This window comes from Prorops nasuta, unplaced genomic scaffold (assembly GCF_024137725.1).
Source record: "Prorops nasuta isolate Cenicafe-Biocafe unplaced genomic scaffold, Cenicafe_Pnas_1.2 PNAS00027, whole genome shotgun sequence".
In the NCBI taxonomy this organism is placed as follows: domain Eukaryota; kingdom Metazoa; phylum Arthropoda; class Insecta; order Hymenoptera; family Bethylidae; genus Prorops; species Prorops nasuta.
In genome coordinates, this window is record NW_027116824.1 from 78,557 (window position 1) to 100,309 (window position 21,753).

The 21,753-nt window shown below is 44.6% G+C and overlaps 1 protein-coding gene across 3 annotated transcripts in view; it reads right to left on the reverse strand.

Annotated features, from left to right (window-relative positions):
• The window catches only part of dac (dachshund), a 195,793-nt gene that overhangs the window by 36,619 nt on the left and 137,421 nt on the right, over positions 1-21,753 (reverse strand). For all 3 annotated transcript variants that reach the window (XM_066742286.1, XM_066742284.1, XM_066742283.1), the window contains one exon: positions 10,241-10,324. In XM_066742286.1, coding sequence (XP_066598383.1) covers positions 10,241-10,324 — 84 coding nt within the window. The remainder of the gene's footprint in view (positions 1-10,240; positions 10,325-21,753) is intronic.

A 21,753-nucleotide genomic window follows, 5' to 3' on the forward strand; every position in this document is an offset into this window, starting at 1 on the left:
TGTGTGATCCTATGGTAAGTTTCTGTCAAAGTGACATAGCACTAATTATTATATTGAAATTTATGGTCCTATGTAAATTTCGCAGTAACAAGCGGCTAAATCTTTTTAATAGTTCTCGGTGTATCCCGTTCGTTTGCACACATCCAAGACAACGGGAAGGAATTTCAACTCTCCGTATTGTTGTCGTATACACACATTTATACATGTCATCTCTCGCGCGTTCTATGCGCGCTTCCGCGTGTACGTGTACAAGTTTTCGCGTGAATGTATGTATACGAAGCAGCCAAGTAATTCGCGCAATTTCATCTAAATTCCGTAGCGACGAAATTTCCCATGTCGTCACGCTCGCAAGCACCTAAACAAGCTCGTTGCTACCGGATAAAACAATGTGTGTTTAATGTAACCGTCGGAATGGTATGTCTCAAGCTCTCTCTCTCTCTCTCTCTCCCTCTCGCGTTGCGAAGAATACCGCAATTCTTTATTTTGCTTCGGAGGACTCGACGAGACTTTTTTCCCATTTGCGCATCTTTGCATGATAATAAAGAAATGAGAGTTTTGTTATTTTCGTTGAAATCAAGAGAACAACGGTGCGCATCGGTGTCTCTCTTGAGTCTGTCCTTGTCTCTTTTTCTTTTGCGTTAAATCGTTTCAGTACGCTACGCTTACAGCGGAAAATCGCTGGTCCCTATCTCCTCCTGGGTATCCTCTCTCGCTCTCCATTCCATGCACTCCTCCTCCCTCCTTTATTCCGTGTAGGCAGATAGATCCGCGAGGAAAGCCGGAGCCATCGCCTATTTCCCGGCGGAGCTAGTTTGCTCACTCGCGTAAATAAGCTCTCGCGTTTTCTTCTTTTCATCCGTCGTTACTCGCCTCGCGGGATATTTCCTTCGGCCGCACTTGCCCACAATATTACGCACCCCGCGCATTTGTTCAGGTAACCGAGAAATTCAACCCTCCGGCCTCTCGCGATTCTTCCTTAATATTCGCCAACTACATTTCGATAAAACTGCCTCTATACGAGCTCCGAATTTTTTTCACCAAGTACAAAGAAAATTATGCTAAAACGTCTGATTGTCCTAATTACACATGGTTTAACAAAATGGCTATACTACGGAGATCATTTTTCAATCATTCCACGAGGTATTTAATTATATTTAACTTAAATAGTTTATAGTAATTTAGAAATAATTCTCTATAGAAAAATATAATTTAATATGTTTTTTGTATATACATAAAGGTGTATACGTTGTTTATACCGTAAGAGAGGAAAAAAGAATTTTTTCACTCGGGAGAATGGATGGAAAAAATGCAGTCTATATATATATATATGTGTGTGTGTGTGTGTGTGTACAAGGGATTCGTGGTTGGTTGACGATTTGTGTTCGCAGGGATCGACTTTGAAAAAAAATGGTCGCGCACAGCGGCCAAGTGTATAGTTAACGACGAGTCTTTCAGCGTGGCAAACGGAGAAGGAAAGTGACGCAAGTCTGCGAATAAGCGGACAGCGCGTTCCGCCGGCCTCTTCCTTCGAGAACGCTCAATCGTTTAATGACTTTTTACACAGAGCCGTTGCTGGTAATTCTTTTCCGTGAAAGAAGCTTTAATTTGTCGAGGTTAAAGTCGTTGCTATAAAATAAAACCTACTGCCTCGTCAAAAGCGTAAAAACAACTGGATGAAGATAAATAATAGCATAAATAATACATGAAAAATCGCTTTTTTCAAGTACCATCGTAAAAAATACGCTCGACTACAAAATGGAGCAGATACATGCTCGGAATGAGATAGCGCGGTGAGAGATAGTCGTATACCATCGCGATGGCTCCAAGAGAAAAAAATCACTGGTACCCTATATACATATATATACAACTTTCATTTGGAAAAGGTCGCGATATTTTCTTGTTAATGCTCCGGGAGAGCAGCGATCGAGGGAGTGGGGGTTTTACGGCGGCTATACACAAGAGAGAAATTTCTTGCAAAGCTTTATGAAGAAACGCGGTAGGCATACGGACGCGGGCTGGAGCGAGAGGGAAGATGGTAGTTGATAGATTTTCTATTGTTAAGCGTGGCAGCAAGAAGAAAGGGAGTCGCGGATAAGCGTAGCTTGCGTTAATAATCGATGTCTCGAGCAATCGTAGTCCGTCGGTTGGAAAAAAGTGGCTTGCGAGCAGCTTGCGAACTGTGCGAGTGCACGGCCTGGGAGTGTATAGAGGGGGGAGGAGGAGGAGGGGATTGTGCCAGGCAGCCCCCCAGCCCTTTGTACAGCGCGCGTTCCAACTACGCGCGCTGCGTACTTCTTTTGCGGTGTGCCGTTGCTCCGCCGCCATCATCAGTGATCATCCGTGACGCGCGAGGTGCCGATCCAACCGTGTTCTAATGCCTGTGCGTCTATTTTTACGTAAGGGGTTGCCACCTTGGTACTCAGGGACGCGCTGCCATCCGTGTACCATTGTAGGTGTTTGTATGTGTGCTGGTGCTCCATACCCGAGCTATTACCTCAGTTCTCTCACTCACTCGATCAAATCCGAGCATCGGCGCATCAACAATTATATCGCGGAAACTCGTCGCTACGCGCCAACGAATTTGTATGCGTGTGGATGATTGTACACTCTTCTCTCTCTCTCTCTCTCTCTCTCTCTCTAGACGCTGCTTCATTAAGCTAACTAGTCCGACTAATCCACTCGAGAATATAAACTCTATAAATACCTTTGTTCTAAATTCGCTCGATACTCGAATCGTAATGGAGCTTTTTAGCGCCCTAAAGCTCGGGGTCAAGCTTGCTCAAAAGAGCATTTCGTGTATATATGTATGTGTATAGTCTCGGTGTCAATTTACTTGTACTCTCTTTCATCTCCCACATTTGTAAGTGTGAAGGGAAGCTGAGCTTTGAGCTTTTCTCACTTGGGGAAGACGGAAGGGTTTTGATGAACAGGTGCGGTTAGCCTTTGGTTGTAGCGTGACGTAGGTATGGTTAATTTTTTTTTGCGGTGCACGTGTGTGTGCGTGAGTGAAGGAAAGAGAGAAAATGGGTGGGGAGGGGAGGGGGAAGATCAGTGACATATTAGCGAGGCGGTAGGTGAGCTTAAGCGAGAAAAGTGAAAAATGAAAAGGTTCGAGCAAATGTACGTGTGTATATATATACGTAGCTTTGGGTGAAAGATGAAAAGGAGAAGATGAGAGGGTGGGAGGGGAAAGGGGGGGGGTGTGTGGAGAAAGAGGGAGAACGAGTAAACCGGACGAGGGTCGATCGTGAGAGAACGAATCCTGGCGATGGGTCGTTCTACCAGAGCTACGTTGGCAGTAGCATGCAAGAGAGCCGAGTAGTCTAGGTGAGACTTAATTAAACAGCGGGCAAAGCCAGGTTAGTTCACAAAGTGACCGCGACGCCTACCCCTTGTAGCCGCCATCGCCAGTTACTGGATGGTCTAGGTGTCAAGACATAATACTCGGCCGTCTGCAACTGAACACTGTGCAGCAAAACAGGCTTTTACTAACTCCCCCCCCCCCCCCTCCTCTAGCTTGAAGTGACCAGCAAATAAACTCCTCCATCACAATATACTATATATATATAACCGAAGTCCTTTCACAAAAAACTCAAAACCTTCTAATCAACCCTCGAATCCTCCCTGATTCTCATTATTATCACAGATATTATTACCATTAGCAACAATCCTTGCCCTTTCGATAAGTAGATCAGTTGATAATAATTGGTATATAATAGCGGAGAGATAACAGTGATTATTATTATATGAAGAGTATAATAAGAAGAAAGAGAGCGCAAAGACGCGATTAGTATGGCGCGAGTGGACGGTCCTGATTGGTAGCGCCACCTGATGAACACGGCGCATAGCAGCTGGTTAGACTTGGTAGCGACACCTTTGACGCACACCTGCTGGGCTCCTGAGTCGGGTAAGGACGGTCGAGACTCGGGACTGGTCGGGACGGTCGATGGTGACGGGGTGGCGCGCAGGGTACCGTTTATTTTCGCGAGCTACAGCTACGTACTGTGTGCTTCCCAGTCGACAGCAGCACAGCACAGCCCGTTCTTTTTATCTCAAAGCTGTATCCCTTTTGCAGCTCTTCTCTTCTGTATTCCTCAATTTCCAATGAGTCGGAATACGACATGAAACGCTAAACTGTCACAAAGGTGCTGCCCAGGCTGCTCGTAAGCGTCCAAACCCTTTGGCCGATTTGTGTCCCTCTTGAAGCTTCGATGCAACCTCCGGTGGAATACTCTTCCACACTCCCTCCCCCCCCCCCCCCGCCGTACTACTCTACTCTTCCCCGTTCATCCCCTCCTATACCTTTCTTCGATCCTCTCTCGCTCGCTCCCCGAGAATTGCCTCGTTTTTTCAATCCTCTCGCAACCTCTCCCACTCGATCCTCCTCAATTGAATTTTCTTCTTTCATTCTTGATACGTATCTATCCACTTCTCGCTGTACCATTTTTACAAGCCGTCATTGTTCAAGCCGTGCAAGGTTTTTTCTTGGGATGACTTGGTCAGATGCTCTATTGGTCACTGAGGTATGTGGTGCATTGCAAGACCCAATGAATCAGAACGCGACCACACGAAGCGAAATGCCTTTGCAAAAGGCTTCCCTTTACATTAGCTACGTATTAAACATTGCGAGAAGGGGAAAAACTCACTGTTCTAATTCATTACGCATTTTTTCCGTGCTATTTATATATTCCCCGTGTTCAGCTCGTGCATTGCTGTAAATAATACAATTTATGCTTGTGTGTATACGAAGACCTACACGAGCAGTGGTTTTTGAGCACAGCGACATATATATGTGTGTGTGAAAATCTGTTCTCGTAGATGGGCGATGTTCCGATAGTGTCAAACGGTGAAGAAGACGGAGGAGGGGGGATGGGGGTGGTGTGGTAGCAATAAAGTATTAGGTTGAGAGTGTTACAATAGCGAAGGGTGTCGTGGCGCTTACTTCAAAGCAAGTCCAAGCGTCGTTACGCACGAAGGCATCGTCAGCGACACTGGCTCTTTTGAAAATTAGCCTTTCGCTTGCTCGAAGGATGACCCACCACCGTCGACTTTGCCACATTCAATTGATACGAGCTTTACACTCTTCAATAACGACGGCCACTTTATCCAACCATCGAATTTCCTCCCAAGCGTGTCCGCAATGTACACGACACACTCAACCTATATACACATACGTCTTTTCCTCGGCAATACGTCAAATTCATGTTTTACTGAAATTTTATTGATCTAATAGAGCTTGATAGCGTAGGCCAGCTAAGAGACCACCAACGTTGCGGTTTCTCCTGCAATGCCGCTGAATCAAACCGACTAACTATATCAGACATTTTTCACGCATAAACGATCATGCTTTATGACACGTAACTACACGATCATCTTTTTTATGCTCCAATTTGTCTCGTTAGCCCCTTCTCTCCCACTTGTTTTTAGAATTTTTTAAAAATCCCTGTGATAAATGTGTGTGTATAGATGCTGTATAGAGAGAAGTGGGGGAGGGGGGGGGGGGGGAGAATTGGACGAATCGCACGGGGATTATTGAAAAATGATTGTTCTCGGAGTATAACGTACGCGGGTAGCTGTGAAAATTTGAGAATAGTGCAAAGGCTGTCGAAAGCGGAACGTAGGTGGTTGGTGTGCCAGTCAAGTAGGGGTTGAAGCGAGGTAAAGTCCCTCGGGTCCCAATTACACCGACACCCGATCCTGGCATTACAGCTCGACTAATTCGAGGGGTGAGCTGTGTATAAATCTCGGCTGCTTGATTGTGCAGTTTCAATTCGGTTTGTCCCTGTCGGCGATGTCCTCGATCCATCGCAATTTGCCAAATTTTCACCGCCAAACTCTTCAACTGTATCTCGCTTTCGCGAAGCTTCAATTTTCATTATCCTCCGTGTTTACAAGATCATTTCGAAACGGTGTTCAACGATTTTCTATATATATACTCGAAAAATCAGTCGATATAACGCGGTGAAAAGATAGAAAATGAAAAAGGGAAAATAATCAGGGACTCGGCGTACAATATGTGTTATTTTCTTCCAATTAAAATACGTGCGGGAAATTGCTACACTGTTAAAACATCGTTTTTACGCTGTTAAATAAACCGAACTTGAAAATTTCTATTTACTCTTTTAATTTGGTTTTTCAATCAGTAAGCTAAAATTCGAATGAGAGAAAAATCTGCTGCAAATGTCAATTGTCGGCTTGAACGACGTTTAATCAAAGAAATAATCCGCTCACAGCAGATTTGCCCTCGGTAGGCAGGTGTCACGTGATATGAGAGATGATTGTAAGTAAAATATAGGTTTGAGCGGGAAGGGCTTTTTGGACGAGGGGAGGACGAGAAGGGGAGTCTAACTCTCTCTCTCTCTCTAGATGCGTCTTGCAGCAAGCAAACTGTTTAGTTAATTACAGGGAAGCAACGATTGACATATCATCAGCAGCAAAAGCACCAGCTGTGGTGTTTCAAAAATTTTTTACAATTCTAACATTTATATAGCATCACTCCTCTAAAAACTAAATTTTTTCCTACGAATCCTTCCTGGAAGTAAATTTGTCTCTAAAATTTATATCGTTGATAAATATAAAAATCATGATTCTTTTTTGGGGGTTTACACGAAAAGCTGCTTCTTTATGCAAAAATCTCAAGGCTTTTTTATTATTATATCGAGCAAACTTTGCGTAAGCTTTTTATAGCAATAATATTGCAAATGTTTTCATTGACACGCATTGAAAAGTTCAGCTAAGCTAGCAAGACGAAAGTTCACGTTTATACTACAATGCTTATATGGGATCGTTTTACACTTAAAAAAACATTCCTGCAGGAAATACACTTATAGGATAAAAGGCTGTATTCCATTTTTCGTAATATTTTTATTCCGTTGAAAGAAGTAAGAAGCGATTCGAGCTAAGAGAGTTTAAAAATATATTTATACAAGTTAGAAAAATCTATAATTAAGACATTGTTAATATTTTTCACAGCAAATATCCCTTCAATCACAAAGTTCAATGCACACAATTATCAGACGAGCATATTTTACAGATAAACGTCGTCTCATTTGCTCAACGACGTACAGAAGTCGATATCATCGTCTTTTCATAGGACCAATCAGCAACTAAGATGGACCATTTACAACCCTTGCTTAGATAATACGGCCACCCTATTCCACTACCGGTGGTTGAAGAGATTTGAACCTTTAGCAAAATGCCAAGGAGCGTACTAAAACGGCTAACACTATCCCTACACTGTCAATTACCTATACCGCTATTCAAAGCGCAAATTGACTGTAAAATATAACTTGATGCATAAAGGTGAAATTTCTATTGGAAAACCTCTAGTTTATTCATATATACGTGGTTTATTCGTAGATCTACGTAGAAAATAGCTCCCAGTGGATAAAGAAGTGGCGAAGAAAATTTTGTAGAAAAAAAGCTGAAGAAACGTCCTCATTAAAAGGGCTTCGTCGTGGCGAACACGTGAGCCAAGTTGACATGGTATCTCTTACAAGACGGTCATTAGTCGAATGAAAGCTAGTCCCCTGAAGTACGTGCGCAAATATTCGTAGGACTGATGGGTCATCAATCATCTCATAGGTCTGAGTTGGCCGCAAGACGCACGAAGCAAGTATCGCATTACCGAGTAGTGGTACCGCCACGCCTCGAGCTTCCGAAATATTTCGTCATTATGAATTTAATTAAGGAAAGAAGCGATATTGGAAAACGAGGCTATTGGAAGGATGGCATGGAGGGAAATGAGGTAAAAATGAATTTGGCCTGGGTCTCGACGATGATAGATATAATAGATGACCGACTGTGACTGCTAAGAGATAAAAGTCGTAATATCGCAGGAGGGAGGGGGGAGAGCGTTGGCTATATTTGCGATAGGAGCGATGGGGCGAATAGACGATGGGTTCGTTTGATATTGCGGCGCGGGAGGGGCAGCGAGAAAATATCGTCTATTCCGTGAGACTGGCTGTCATATTCATGTATTGACACTGAGCTGGTTGACTAATGGACTGCTGTTGTCACAGGCTCGTGTTACCGCGCGGGCTCGGCACCGCCGAGTCGTTTTTCCTGCGAATCGACCGAAACGTGTCGACACGGCTATTGCGATACGTCGATAGATCGCCGAAGAAAAGCCTCGAAGACGCTAAAATATTACCGACTGTGTGTGTGTACATCTTTCTGATAAATATTTATCATACGCTCCCCGCTCTTCTTTTTATTTCCTTATTTTTCTGTCTTTTTCCCCTCGACGCGCGTTTCATAGAAAATTCAAAGCCCATTTACCAATAAAGCATTCTACCATAATATTCGATGAAAAAATGAAACGCCACTTTTTTATGCATGGACTTTATTTAAACAGAAGGAGAAGCTGCACGGGGCGAAAGGACGAGTTTTTTATATCCTTTTCTTGGGGAATTGATTTGCATGGAATATATATGCAATAAATTAACGATATTCCTATTGCGCGAATTTACGCGGCGGAGAAGATCATGAATGAGCCGGGGTACACAGCGTGGACCGCATCGGGGCGGCGTTAGATTTAAAGGATTTTTTAATAACGGCAGCCAGAGCGCGGTACACGGCACGCGGAGCGCTCTAAAGCCACGGATCCACGTCCGCCATCTCGACTTTTACATATTTATCGGGCTCGCATTGTGCCCTCGTCAGTCGAGACGTCGTCTTCTTTGCCTAGGAAAATCCGTGATATTGAATCCGGTCTAGCGAGGCTGCTGCTGCTCTGCCTCTCTGCCGCTGCCGCTCTATGAAATCGCTCCTCGCAAATCGATCTGCGCCCGCGCGCGCCGATAGCCACCAAGCGGAAATTCGAGTGGCTTCCTCCTATCCGAGCTTATACGAGCACCCGTGCTTGACGCGCGCGCGACTCTCGAGAGCTTGAAAAATGAGAGAAGACTCGCGGAAAAACCTCCCAGTCATAAATCTCTCAACGACCAACTTCTTCTCAGCTGCCTTACGTTTGCTCTTGAGAATCAACGTGCTACGCGACGTCCAACCACCGAACGATATATGTTACATCGACCTAACCCCTTTTATCCGACAACCATTGTCCTCGGCAAAACCATATATTATTACTCCTGTGTCGCGACCTCTATCTGACTCTTAATCTTCAAACTACATTTCTTTATTCATTTGTGCTAGTGTTTATTACTACCTATAGCTTATTTTCCAAGTTATTCAAAGAACCTGTCCAGGTCCTTGCAAACTCTGCATATATATATATATATGAGCTGGAACTTTGGACAAACTTTGAATGATTAGATTCCAGTGTGTATGTATAGTTATTTGGAGAGATAAATGGGTGCCATGATCAGTGCAGTACAGCATATAATAGTGTATAGTATATATAGTATAGTTTGTGTGGAAGATGTGGAGCAGACAGGGAACAAAGAGTGAGCGATACAGCGAGGACACGGTGGCCGAAGGGAAGCATCCCGTAAACGCGAGACAACTATTCTATTACGCGAACCGACATCCGATACAAACTTGCCTGAACGATCTCGGCCTTTGGTTGGATCTCGCTATCCTCCTGCTTGCCCCCTTCTCCCCTTTTCTTCCTCTCACTCGTCACTCTGTCAGTCTGTCCTTTGCTCCTCCTCCCTCCCCACATCTCTTCCTTCCTTCCTTCCACTCTCCCACCCCTCCCTTCTGCCTTCCTCCTTCCATCAGACTCGGCCGCGAATGGAAGGCGAGCGAAAGGTGGCATGATGCGCAGGTTAGGGACCCCCAACGTGGAATAATAGCATATCATGGAAACTACGACCTGCCAGGATTCTGCCGCTCTCTGAGACTTTACGGTGCGGTGTCTCTCTACGGCTTCTTGATTTATCGCCGAGTTAACCCTTGCTTCGAAACCCGCTCTCGAGACACTCGATATATACGTTCAAGCCGTGTACGATTATTATGTATTTCGTAGATCGTGTACGCGCGTAAGCGATGCCATTTTCTGCATTCTTTATGAGCGAGGCCTGCGCGAGAACGCAGGCACCCCGTACGCGAGTCTCTCGCGCTTCTACTTAACCTCTCGGGTCCCGCTCCCATATTCCTCTCTCTCTCTCTCTCTCTCTATATATATATATATATATATATAGTATATCAAAGCCCACGTCGATCATGCAGCATCTTTAGGACTTTCCCCAAATCCTCCCATACATTACACATTTATCGCTGATTCTCTCGCGATGGAAAATTAACGCTAAAAATTCTAACTCCTCGATCGAACACTCACCTCGAACCTTCTGCTCGTCCTGCAGCTGTCGCTCCAAGCTGTCCTTCACCTCTCTCTCCCGCAAAACGTCCATTTTCAGTTCAGCTGCAAAAAATCAAGCAAACACTGGCTTAATATCCGAGCAAAGTGTGCCTTACGCTTTATAACGCTTGGTGGATGGATCGGGCTAGGCTAATTAGCTCTCCGTCTCAAAGATATCGAGTGTTAATTTGAGCAAGTTCTCCGGTTGAACGGTGTCGTAAGACTTTAACGGGGGTGGGACTGGGAGAGACTATCGGTGTAAATCGCGCGAGTCGGGTGAAATGTTGGCAGTTGGTTCCTGCTGAGGTCAGGTTAATTTGGCAATAGGAGTCATTGGGTGCCGGGCGTTCTCGCCGGTTCTCGCTCTGCCATTGGAAATACGGCGGCTGGAAATATCGCACGGTTCGCTGGCTCTGTGATTAAATCCAACGACGATGGGCAGACCAGAGCGCGCGCATAGTTACCTCTAATAGAATTATATTAAGAGAAGGAGATCCCGCTGCCCCGTCCCTCGCCACGTAACTCGATGTTTCCCCTCTCGAAGAGTCCTCCTCCACAATTCCCATTGCCAGCGCCCCAGACCATGCCAGCTTAAAGCCAACTTCCTGGAGCTTGCAGTGTATATGCTGCGCGCTATCTCTTTGCTATATATATATATAGTCTAGAGTCTAGCCTGGCCTTGTCTTGCCTCGCTTCGCCTCGCCCCACCTTGTCTTGGAAGTGGAAGGATTCCCTGTTCTTCGTTTCCTCCTGGGAGCCACCACGCTAAATTAGCCATTTCAAATCTCGGCGAGCGCCTCGTTAGGAGTCCAGAACTCGGCGTACACTCCGGAGACAGCCGCTCCGTCTTCCCGGGCAGCTGACATTGTCGGCCCAAGAATCGGCCCCTACCCAACACGCTCCACCTTAACGTCTTGCCACTCTCTCCACACTGATCATTTATTCCAGCGCCAAATAACCTAGCCCTTGCGCTCTCTCCGCAGTGACCGCGGATTCTAAAAATCTTATTTCACCCCCCCCCCCCCCCCACTCCTCCGTCTTTCCATAAAACAGAGTTTCGCTCCCATGAGAAATCACATTGGTTTTCGATCGGTAATTCGATGAAATGTTTCCGGGAAATAAACCGGGAAGGCTAATAATTAAGTTTGTCGGAAGGAAAAAAGCACCGAGGTCTGGATCCTACCTTATGGTTTTATATTCCTGATGAAAGGCAAATTGCATCAGACCTTTGTACTCTCTTCGTCCTATAAACTTTACCATCATATAGCTATATACTATAGAAACCACCCTAAAGACAAGTGTGCACAAATATCGAAAGATCGCCGAAGAAATTAATTAGAATGTACAGTGAAGGAGAATGATGACGAGGAATGGAAGAAATTGAAGGATGAAGGAAAGTACAAGTTTTGCGTGCAAAGTCTGTGCGCAGGAATAAGAGGACGCAGCGAACGAAGAGTGCAACGTGTTATCGCGTTGGCTCAGGGTGATGAGTCTGAGCGGAGAATCAAGCCGGTAGATTAGGTAGGGCCGCGTCTCAGCAGTCTGCCAGCAATTTGAGAGCGTTTGCGAGGTCCATTAACGGCGGTAACTCTTCACGACCGGCCGCCACGAAGATTCAATTTGAATGCTAACCAGAATAGGAAGTTCGCGCCGGGGTTCGGGCTATGTACATCCCGCTCGAGCCAGCAATCCCTCTTTTACCTCCTCCCGTGTGCTGTTATTGCCAATTTCGGCGCGTTTCTGCAGCCCACTTTGCGATCGTTTAGATTATCATCTCTCCCGTTTTCTCTTTCTCTCGACACCCCCTCCCCCTCCCGCGTACCAACTTTCAAACCTTCTCCGAGCCCTTGCTCCCAGTACAGTCGTGTTTCCGGAGATAATTGAACTTTATTAGAGCAGGCCTCGCGCCGCGTATCCACCCCAAAACCGATGAGGATCGACTTTATCCCGAGAGAGCTTCCTAACGATTGCTATACCTTTCTCTCATATTTACGGATATACTTCTGCCACCTTTTCCTCGATCTTCGTGCGTTCGTCTCTTTCCGGGACTGTGTTATCTCTCTCCTAATGTACCCTCGTATACACGCGAGACTCGCGTATTTGGAACGATTTCCTCGCACGTGCAACGTCGGAACGATCGTGTTCGTCTCGATTTTAATCATCTCGCGTGTTTTAATCGATTTGCAGAATCGAGAGACTCATCGCCCTTTGATTTTTAAGGTGTTTAAATTGTTGTTTTTTTTTTTTTTTTAATGTTTATGTGTGATGGAAACGTGTGTTTTTTTTTTAAATTAAACTCTGCGTGTAATATATAGATGTATATTTCTGTGAACTTTTGCTCATCCTGATTGGTCCCGATGGGAGGAGGGAAGCTTGTCGCTGGCGGGAGAAAAAGTGAAAATCAATTATGCGAGTAAGACGCAGAAGGGAGGACTGAGCATTGAAATTAGGCTGCGGGGTCGCGAGCATTAAAATTGCAGGGATTAATATTAGCCACGGTGAAAAGCACTCGGTAGCGCGTTTTACGGAAGGAAATAGCAGCGCGATCGTACAGCCGTTATGGAGTAGAGCCGTTTTATCATTCTTATGTCAATTAGGAGAGCCCTAATCGCGTCCCGGACCATAAACCGAGAATTATATTTTGGTATTACTTTAAATTTTGCGGTGAAATTCACTCGTAAAAAAGAAGCTTTCTTTCTTCCCCCCCTCCATCTCTTTTCCTCCACCAGAACTTCCTAAATGCCCTGCTTCAACAAAGAAACTGGTCCACCACGTTGCGCGTGATTTTCTAATTGAAAGAAATAATAAAACGTTCGACGATTATAGATTTTTCTTTCTATTTTGAAGGAATATTATTTTTTCTTCCTCCACCAGCCTACTTTAACAAAGAAACTGGTCCACCAAGTTACTCCTAATTTCCTAATCGAAAGAAATAATAAAATACTCAACAATTATAGATTTTTCTTTCTCTACACGTTCTCAAGAAATATTATTCTGCAATAAATATAGTCGAACGAAAGAATTTCCACGAGTCTCTATACGTGCGCGTGGATCGAGGGACAGTCGTTGGGCATCCTCGACAGGATTTTCCATAATTTTCCAGACGGATTTTCGGGAGTATCGATACGTCGAGGCAGGAGTTGGTCGGATCGTCAGCGATAATAATTTTCACGGTGGGTCGAGCACTCTCGCGTTGTAACAATAACGGTGCAACGGAACGTGCATGGCACTGTTACCGAAGCGATTCATGGTTATTGATTAGTGTACGGTGGTGGCGGCGGAAGACGGGGGTGGTACAGCGTTCATGCACATCCCCGGAGGCCTCGTACCACGACGTGCACGCGTATACCTCATACCGTACCATACTCCGAGCTAAGATATTCGCACGGCCTCGGGCCACCCTCAGAAACAACAATGTCAACTTACCCACCGTGCCGAGCAATCGTTTGAATAGTATAATGTAGTTTTCGTGTTAGCAGCCGTCTCTATCGCGTTTCAACATTTTCCCATCCAGTCAAAATTCTAGTGTCTCGCGTGCACCGAGAGGAAAAATTTATTGCTTCCTTCGCGGCGATTAAAATTAACGCAATTACACTTTGCTCCAACTTTAATGCGATATTATCATTTGAAATATTATCTCTTGTACCGTGAAATTGGATGTTACAACGGGGCACATAAATTCAGAAGTGTTTTCGAATTCAATTCTATCTAAGGATCAAGCTTGCCCATAAACTGTGGGTAGGAATTAAACGCGGGATTATTTCATAATTTACAGCTGTAGGGATTGCTTATACGCTTCTAAACTTATTTGCATCTTTCTTGCTGTTAGACCATACTTAAAATCCGATCCAAGAATCATTCATTTCAACTTGATATAATTGCATGATTTTGTGCTTTATATATATATATATATATATATATATATGTGTACGAATGGTTTTTTCATTAATTGTATACGATAACGCGGTGTATTTATGGAAAGAGACCAATTTTCTGTTCTAATCTCTAGAATAATCCCTGTGTGTCGTATACTATTTGCTTACAAAAGTGATTATACCTATAGAGACTCGACTCGATGACAAAAGCCTATACGGTCACCCACAAATATTATTCCTCTCAAAATGAAATGTATACAGTAGACAAACAAAAGACAAAGATCCAAGTGTTTTTCACGAAACACTCCTAAAATAGTCCCGCACTGCACATACGAGGAAAACGTGTTTATCCCTTAAACTCGAGTGCGAGTATATATTTTCGTGAAATTTCAGTTTGTCACTTCCCACTTGGCGAGGTGCATCGTTCTTGTTGACTTTGATCGGCGAACCGAGTTCGCCAATAATATTCCACCTGTATTTCCTGCGCGCCCAAAGCAGTTTGACTTTGACTGCTTCGGTCGTAGGAGCCGAGCCAATAGTTATCCCATGCGGATTATAGTCCTTGGGCTAAGGGATATACAAAGGTCTCCCTTCCTACAGGATTTAAGACGGACTTAGCCCTTGTTCCGGTCGCTGACCACTTTGCCTCCCATTAACCATTAACGGATCTAACGAAAATAGGATTAGATCGCAGCTAGTGGAGCTCAACACGCACTAAAACTATATCGACGTTTCGAACCAGCGCAGCGTCAGGTTTCTTGCCCGAAGCGGCATCTACAGGTTTTCTTAACTTTGCGCCGTGACTCGGACCTCGCAACTCGGATCAAAGCTCTTATATATCGCATCAATATCTCAAGCCTGCGCTTGTATCCCTCTCCTCTGGGCTACCAAGATTTTTCCAAAGGACCTACAACGAATACGGATTATCCCATTGGATTGTATATTAATTAACCCTGCTGTCTTATATACGAGCAAGGCGAATGGGGCTCGTTAACCAATTTAAAGTATAACAGAAATAACATCGGTAAATTAGCGAAAGATAAACTTTTACACGATCGCGGTGCTCTCGTATAATACATCGGAGCCGATCGTAAGCGAATAGTTTCGATATCTCCCGCCGACTTTGCAAGGTTCCGGTGGCCGAGAGAACGCAGTCCCTGCGTGTATACCTGTACGCTGGTGTACGAGCTTCTCCGGAGATACGGCAAAGAGCATTTTCGCGTTTTGAGATAATTCACGAAAGTTTACGCGGACTTTGGCATAACTCAGAATCATTCTTTTTCTCCAGCGTTAAAGCACCGTATCCGTCGGTCGATCTAGTTTTTCCCATGTCCTATATATGTAATTTTACTGCCTCACACCCCTATGCGGCAGTTTCGTTTATAAATGTGTTGAAAGTGAAAGAATGATAGATGGATCCACATTTCGAGGAAAAGAGCTCTCAGTGACGAGTTTCCTTATCTACACGAACTAATGGCTATAAACTTCGCTCAAAGTTCTTCGCCTACGTGCTTCCCCCTCCCCCTTATCTAGCGAAACTGACGTGCTGCAGCGTAACTAGGGATCTTTATCAATATTACAAGTGGCTTAGTGTCCATCTGTATATATTTGCATGCCACCGACTAGCACAGTGCTAAAAATCCCATGCATTAATTATCAGCTTTACCTAACGAACTTACGATAAGTGGAAACTTTTCGAAAATTACCATTAAAGCGAAATTCTCGCGCAAACCTCGAGAATCGACGATAACAAAAGGGAATTAAGCGATAAAAACTGTATTCTTATCGCTATCATCGATACTTTGACGTATGGAAACAAGTTGGGGACGAACGAGAGGAAAGTTATTTTCAAGAATATTTTTACACGACGCGATCGTGCCGGTTGCCATTGCAGAATTGTAGGAGATTAGCGCGACTATTTCAATCTATATGTATATATGTATACATAGAAGTGCAGGAAATCGCGTGCACCGGAAATAAGAGAGCAGTTGTAAAATCGCGCGGGGGCTCTTCGGTTTTCTCGGGGTCGTTCGAAGCAGCTGCCCCCTGCATATCCCTTCGTACTCGCGTTGTCACTCCCAGTCCGTAATTAACAATCGTTTTAATGAATTCTCGCATATTATCTTCATCTTTACGCAGTACGCTCGACGTGTATAGTTGCGACGATGGCGCTACGGCACTCTGCCCGTAATCGAGTTTCTTCTTATTATGCTCGCCTAATAATTCCACGTGTAAAGTTATCTCTGAAATTACAACTACCGGTGTACTGGTTGTCGTATGCTAGCGGTAATACCCCCTTTAATCTGGAAATATTTTAAGATAAGGTATCTCATATTTCTCTCTCCTCTATTTTGACCACAATAAACAGCCACGTTAACCGATGTTTCCGCGAGCGAGCAGAGAAATATACAATTCGTATTATGCCGTGTGCGAAAGAAACTCTATGAAAAAACGTGTAAAATATGCAGAGCGAGGCTTATCGATGTAATTCATCTACGCGATGCGCGAGAAGAGCGTGAGATGAAGATTGCGTATGTGCGATTATTGATCGATATTTTCCACGCCAATGTATATACACACACGTATACAATGTGCATGAAAGGGACGATGAGAGCTCTAACTCTCGCGACGACAGGTCGAGCGTTTTTTCGTCTGGTTCGCCTCTCGCCTTTCTTTCCGCGGGCTTCACGATCGTAAATAACCACCCGGTATAATAAGACATCAACGAATGGCTCGGCACCTACGCGCCGATAGCATCTTTATGGACATGACAGTCGGAAGTTGTATATTTTTTTTTAGTTACGTCGTGCCAACCTGCCAACGAAGCAACGCGCGTCATTTCGCCGATCGAATGACTCGCGAAACTCGACTTTTGCACGCGATCGATTCTTCCAATGATTTCGCAGGGTGAAGCGAGTCTACCGGAAGTACGAGTCTCTTCTTGCGGAGCCCCGGCGATTTGCCGCGGTTCTCCAGGTTTCCGCTTCGATCAAAGCGGAATAAATGACTCCTGCTCGATATAGGATGCAATTCGTACTCGATTGCTCCTCGGCATCGTCGGAGAAAATTAGTGGTAGGCATATATTGGACAAGGACGTTTCGCCAGCGACGCCCAACGATTATCGATAATCGCACGGATGGACCGCATTAGTCGCGAAAGAAGCGCCTCGAGACGCAATTATTTATTCCCTGCTTATATCGTCCTTCGAACACATCGATGACGAGTTTTCATCGACAATGCTTTCGCACTTCCTGGAATCTGCAGGAAACCAATGCCGCAACCACTGTATACAAACACCATTTAACATTCTAAGAGACTCTTCGTCCAATGATATTTATCCCACTGCAGCATCAGCCTCGTAAACATAACCGTTTCCGAGAATAAAAAATAAAACCACTGTATATAGATACATGTAATTTCATTTCTTCCTGCTACTTATTTCGTTATATCACACATATATATATATTATCAGATTAATTATTATACTCCTCCGGAAACTTATCGAGCAATCACGCCAGTTAGAGATACATCGAATGACCATAATATCCTTTTGTCTTATCAAATTCAATCTTGGCTCGAGGAGAGAAACGTCCGCTGCAACGTTAGATTAAATTGAATGAAAAGAAAGGAATGTTTTATTCTGTGTCCAAACAGGTTTAAAAGACGTTCGATTATCTCTGGCAAGTTGGTGGTTCGCGATAAGGCTTGGACGTAGATCGTGGTAGTCGTTCAGTTGTAACAAAATATTCGTTCTTCGCGGCAATAAACGACGTCGTTAACGACACAGTATTCCCTCATTCTCTTGGCGAGTCGCGAGCGGCCGTTACTACTGCCTTTTTATTGCCGGTAAATTACGCTCTTTATTCGCTCGTGCGACGATTCCAAAGCAAACTGTATAATTGAACGGTAGTTAAAACTGCGGTAGGTCAAGCTCTTTCTTTTTCCATTGAGAAATCCTCCGCATTCTCCCTTTATCATACGCATGCGTCTCTTCAACATCCCTGTATACCTTGTCTCCATGTTTCTCGGATTACTCGAGGAGTTTAAGTGTCCTCTCTCAGAGTTGCTCCTCTTTAATGTCTCGACAAAGTATTTACGAGTAAGACTCTTTATGCACACCTTACCTTTCTTTCTACTATTTTATCTCGTCCAACACAATTCTTCACTTACGCGCATGGATAATCCCGCGTATATCCCGGATATATCTAGAATCAGGGCTCATCGTCCGGACTGGAGGGTCGTAAGATTTTTGCGATCGTTTAATTAGACGCAGATTCGGAGCCGATCGTTTCCTTCTTGAATAACAATAATAAGCGTGTAATGGTTTAATTATTTGCTTTGCAGATTCCCGGAAAGCCAGGACTGGTGGGGGGGGGGGGGGGGGGGAGGATGACTGTGTACAGCGACGCGTAGGATCGGGGACTTTGCAATGACGCTTAACTGGCGATAAAATCCAGTCGAAGACAATGTTTCTTGAGAGAGGACGTGGCTAAAGAGGCGAACAAACGAGATGGCGAATAGACGGATGGCGAAAAGCGTCTTTGTCGCGCGGGATGCACGACGAGTTGGAGGAGGGGGGGGGGGGAGGATCGAGTGGCGAAGGAGGGGGAGGTGGCTCGTAAATTGCTGCTTTATAATCGTCGCCTCGTCTTCGCGGATGGCTTTCTTTTCCCGTGAAAATTCAGTGCGTTCCGACTCGTTACTTAATTTCAAGGCGTTGTCGTCGTCGTCGTCGTCGTCGTCGAGAGCGAACGCGTCGACGTTTCTTCAGCCCTGGATCGATGTCTCCCCGTCGTTAAATCTCCGATTTAACTGCCGGCCCTACGGTTTATCGTTCTATGCGCAGCGCGATCTCTCCCGATATCCTCCCGATCGGAGAGGACACCTGTCATTTATCTCGCGAATCTTGCTTATTTCCACACCCGTCCTACGACCGACCTCGCCGATCCATTTCACGATCCGTATATATATAGACGAGGAGAAATGGCTTCGACTTTTTGCAAACGCTGCGAAGTCGCTCTATATCTTAACTAAGCCATGCCAATTATTAGCCAACTGATTCGCTCGCGAGAGGTGAAAATGCAAAAAACGTCGTAAAAGTTTTTCCTTAATTATATCCTCCGTGCCTTTAGCGATTTTGCTCGTGAACAGCTCGTGGTTTTCAATATTATAAAAGCAAATACGTTCTCTCTGCTATAATAAAATTATCAGACTTGGTTCTATATATATGCTCGTGCTACTACTGTATGGTAAATCTTTGTAAAGTTTATAGTGTATATAATTATTATGTGTGTACAGGTAATAAGTGTCGTCCGTACGGATATAATCTTGGAGAGGGGATGAAAAGGGTGCAGGGGCGCGAGGTACGCTACAAGTTTAATGTTCAAAAGTGTGTGCAGTACGCGAGCACCTATATATACGCATTTTTGTTTTCAGAAGGACGATATAGGCAACGACGTGCGTGCGTATAAGAACGCGTGGCAGTTGGTTGGTACCAGCACGAGGCGCGGGCTTCAAGGTGAGGCCATGGCTTCTTTTATTGTTAAATAAATAATCAAGCAGTTGTTCCCATGTTAGGCATAATTTATTAGCCTCCCTAGCACCACCGAGGTCCCTTCTCTTAAATTCTTTCCTCGCTCTTCTTCGTTCCTCTTCTCTTCAGCCCCTTTATTCTCCCCCCCCCCTTCTCTTACAGCAACATCCTTCCACCAATACTTCCTCCTTCCCTGTAATCTCAATCCAGGCTCCCGCCGCTTCGTTCTTGATTTAAATTCGCTAATAAGCATGGATTATTAAATTAAGAAGAATCGCTCCTCGTGTTTTTACATCGATGCTCTCTGGCTCTTATACCCTTGGAGGATAGAAAGGTCCGTGAGTTAAGCAACCGGGTATCCTACATTTCGTCTTTTCCGCTCCCTTTGGCCTTTTTATTTCGTTAGTGCGCGGAGGCTGCAGCAGTCGGAGGAGCCGGTGGTTTATGCTAAAAGAGAGCCTCCGGTTTCTTTAATTGACAATGGCAATGCGACCGGACTCGGTTTCTTCTCCGAAGGTGGGAACCAACATCGACCACCGCGCGCCAACATTGTATTGTCTCGCGTTTTTATTCGTACTTTCTTGGGTAGTCCCCCTGCCACTTCGTTCCTCCTATATGTGACCGTGCACGTACACAAGGGTCCACTCGTGGGACCACGTAGCAGTGTAGCGGAACGCGCGCGACACACACGCTCCTACAAAAGCCACCTTATTCTCGCGAGTTCATCCTATCCTCCAGCGACGAGTCCAGCTTGTGCTCGTCGCTCGCTTCTATCTTTGGACTCTACTGTGTTCAGCGCGTTCACCCCCTTTGCCCTTCGAGCTCGAAGGATTAACGAGAAGCAACGGGGCCACCCTGATCACTACACCACAGTAGCCCATTAACTGCTCGATACTCGGCTATTCTCTTCTGCGGATACACGCAAGAAATTCTTCTCTTTTTCCTTTAATTTTCAATTCTCCCTTGGATTTATCTCGCAGTCAGTGCTCCTTAAACTTTTCTCGCGTCGAATAATTGCGATTCGAGAAATTCGAGTGTCCTTGTTTCTGGTTTTTGTATGGGAATTTTAAAGGAGAGCGAAGGGAGTTTTGTAGTTTATTATATGGTATTCCCTTTGCAAGGTTTAAATGACTCTGAGAAAACATTTAATGATGCGGTAATTAATGTTGTGTGTTTAACGTTTATCAGCTGAGTAAATTGTGTATCGTGTTATGGTCTTCGGCAGTGCTTTCATGGTAGATCGTATTTCTCGTAAATGTTACCCGAAACGTCATGTTTGTGGCTCTGCCTAATCCTGAGCGGACAATTTGTAGCCGATTCTTGGCTTAGGCTTCTGCATTATAAACGTGTACATAGGTAACCCACGTATCCCGCGCCACGGGAGTTTGTCAGCTAGTAGTCCTTATGTCTCGCTTCGTACAAAAAACATACACGCACGGTTAGAACTTTACACCAACTGACAGAAACAACATTCTCATCTTTCTTTTTGCAACGTTCGTATATTTATTCCTTGGGAATGCAGCACAAACCCACAAAACCTGCGGAAAGAGTTACGATTTCGCCAATGCACTTGAGTTTTATCCCTTAACCACGTTCAAACGTTGCTTTCGACTTTGGATCATTAAGGTATTATTCACAATGATCTTTTTTTTAAATGCATAATTGGCTCTGTGAAAATATAGCTAATTCATTGTTAATATAATTTATAACGTTTGTTTCGCAATATACTTTCCAATATTAACGATAAGCTTTTGCACAGTCAACGTTGATTCGACGAGAGTTTTAATATTTTATTTCTTCCAGAATCTTCGATTCGATGCTCCAGAGTCGAAGGTAATTAAATATTCGCGGCATGACTACAACGCCCAATGCGCTACCTTAACGATTGTCCCTGGGTCAAAGGTTACTCACGCACACAAGCCACGTAGAGAAAATATAATAATGCGAGAAGAGAGGCTGCTTCGCGCCAAGGAAGAATAGCATGGGAACCATTATGCTTATTAAGGTGGAAAGTAATAAATTATAGGCGGCTAATAATGGGAACTGCACAGCTAAATTGATGTATGCAAAGGAAGTTGTTGAT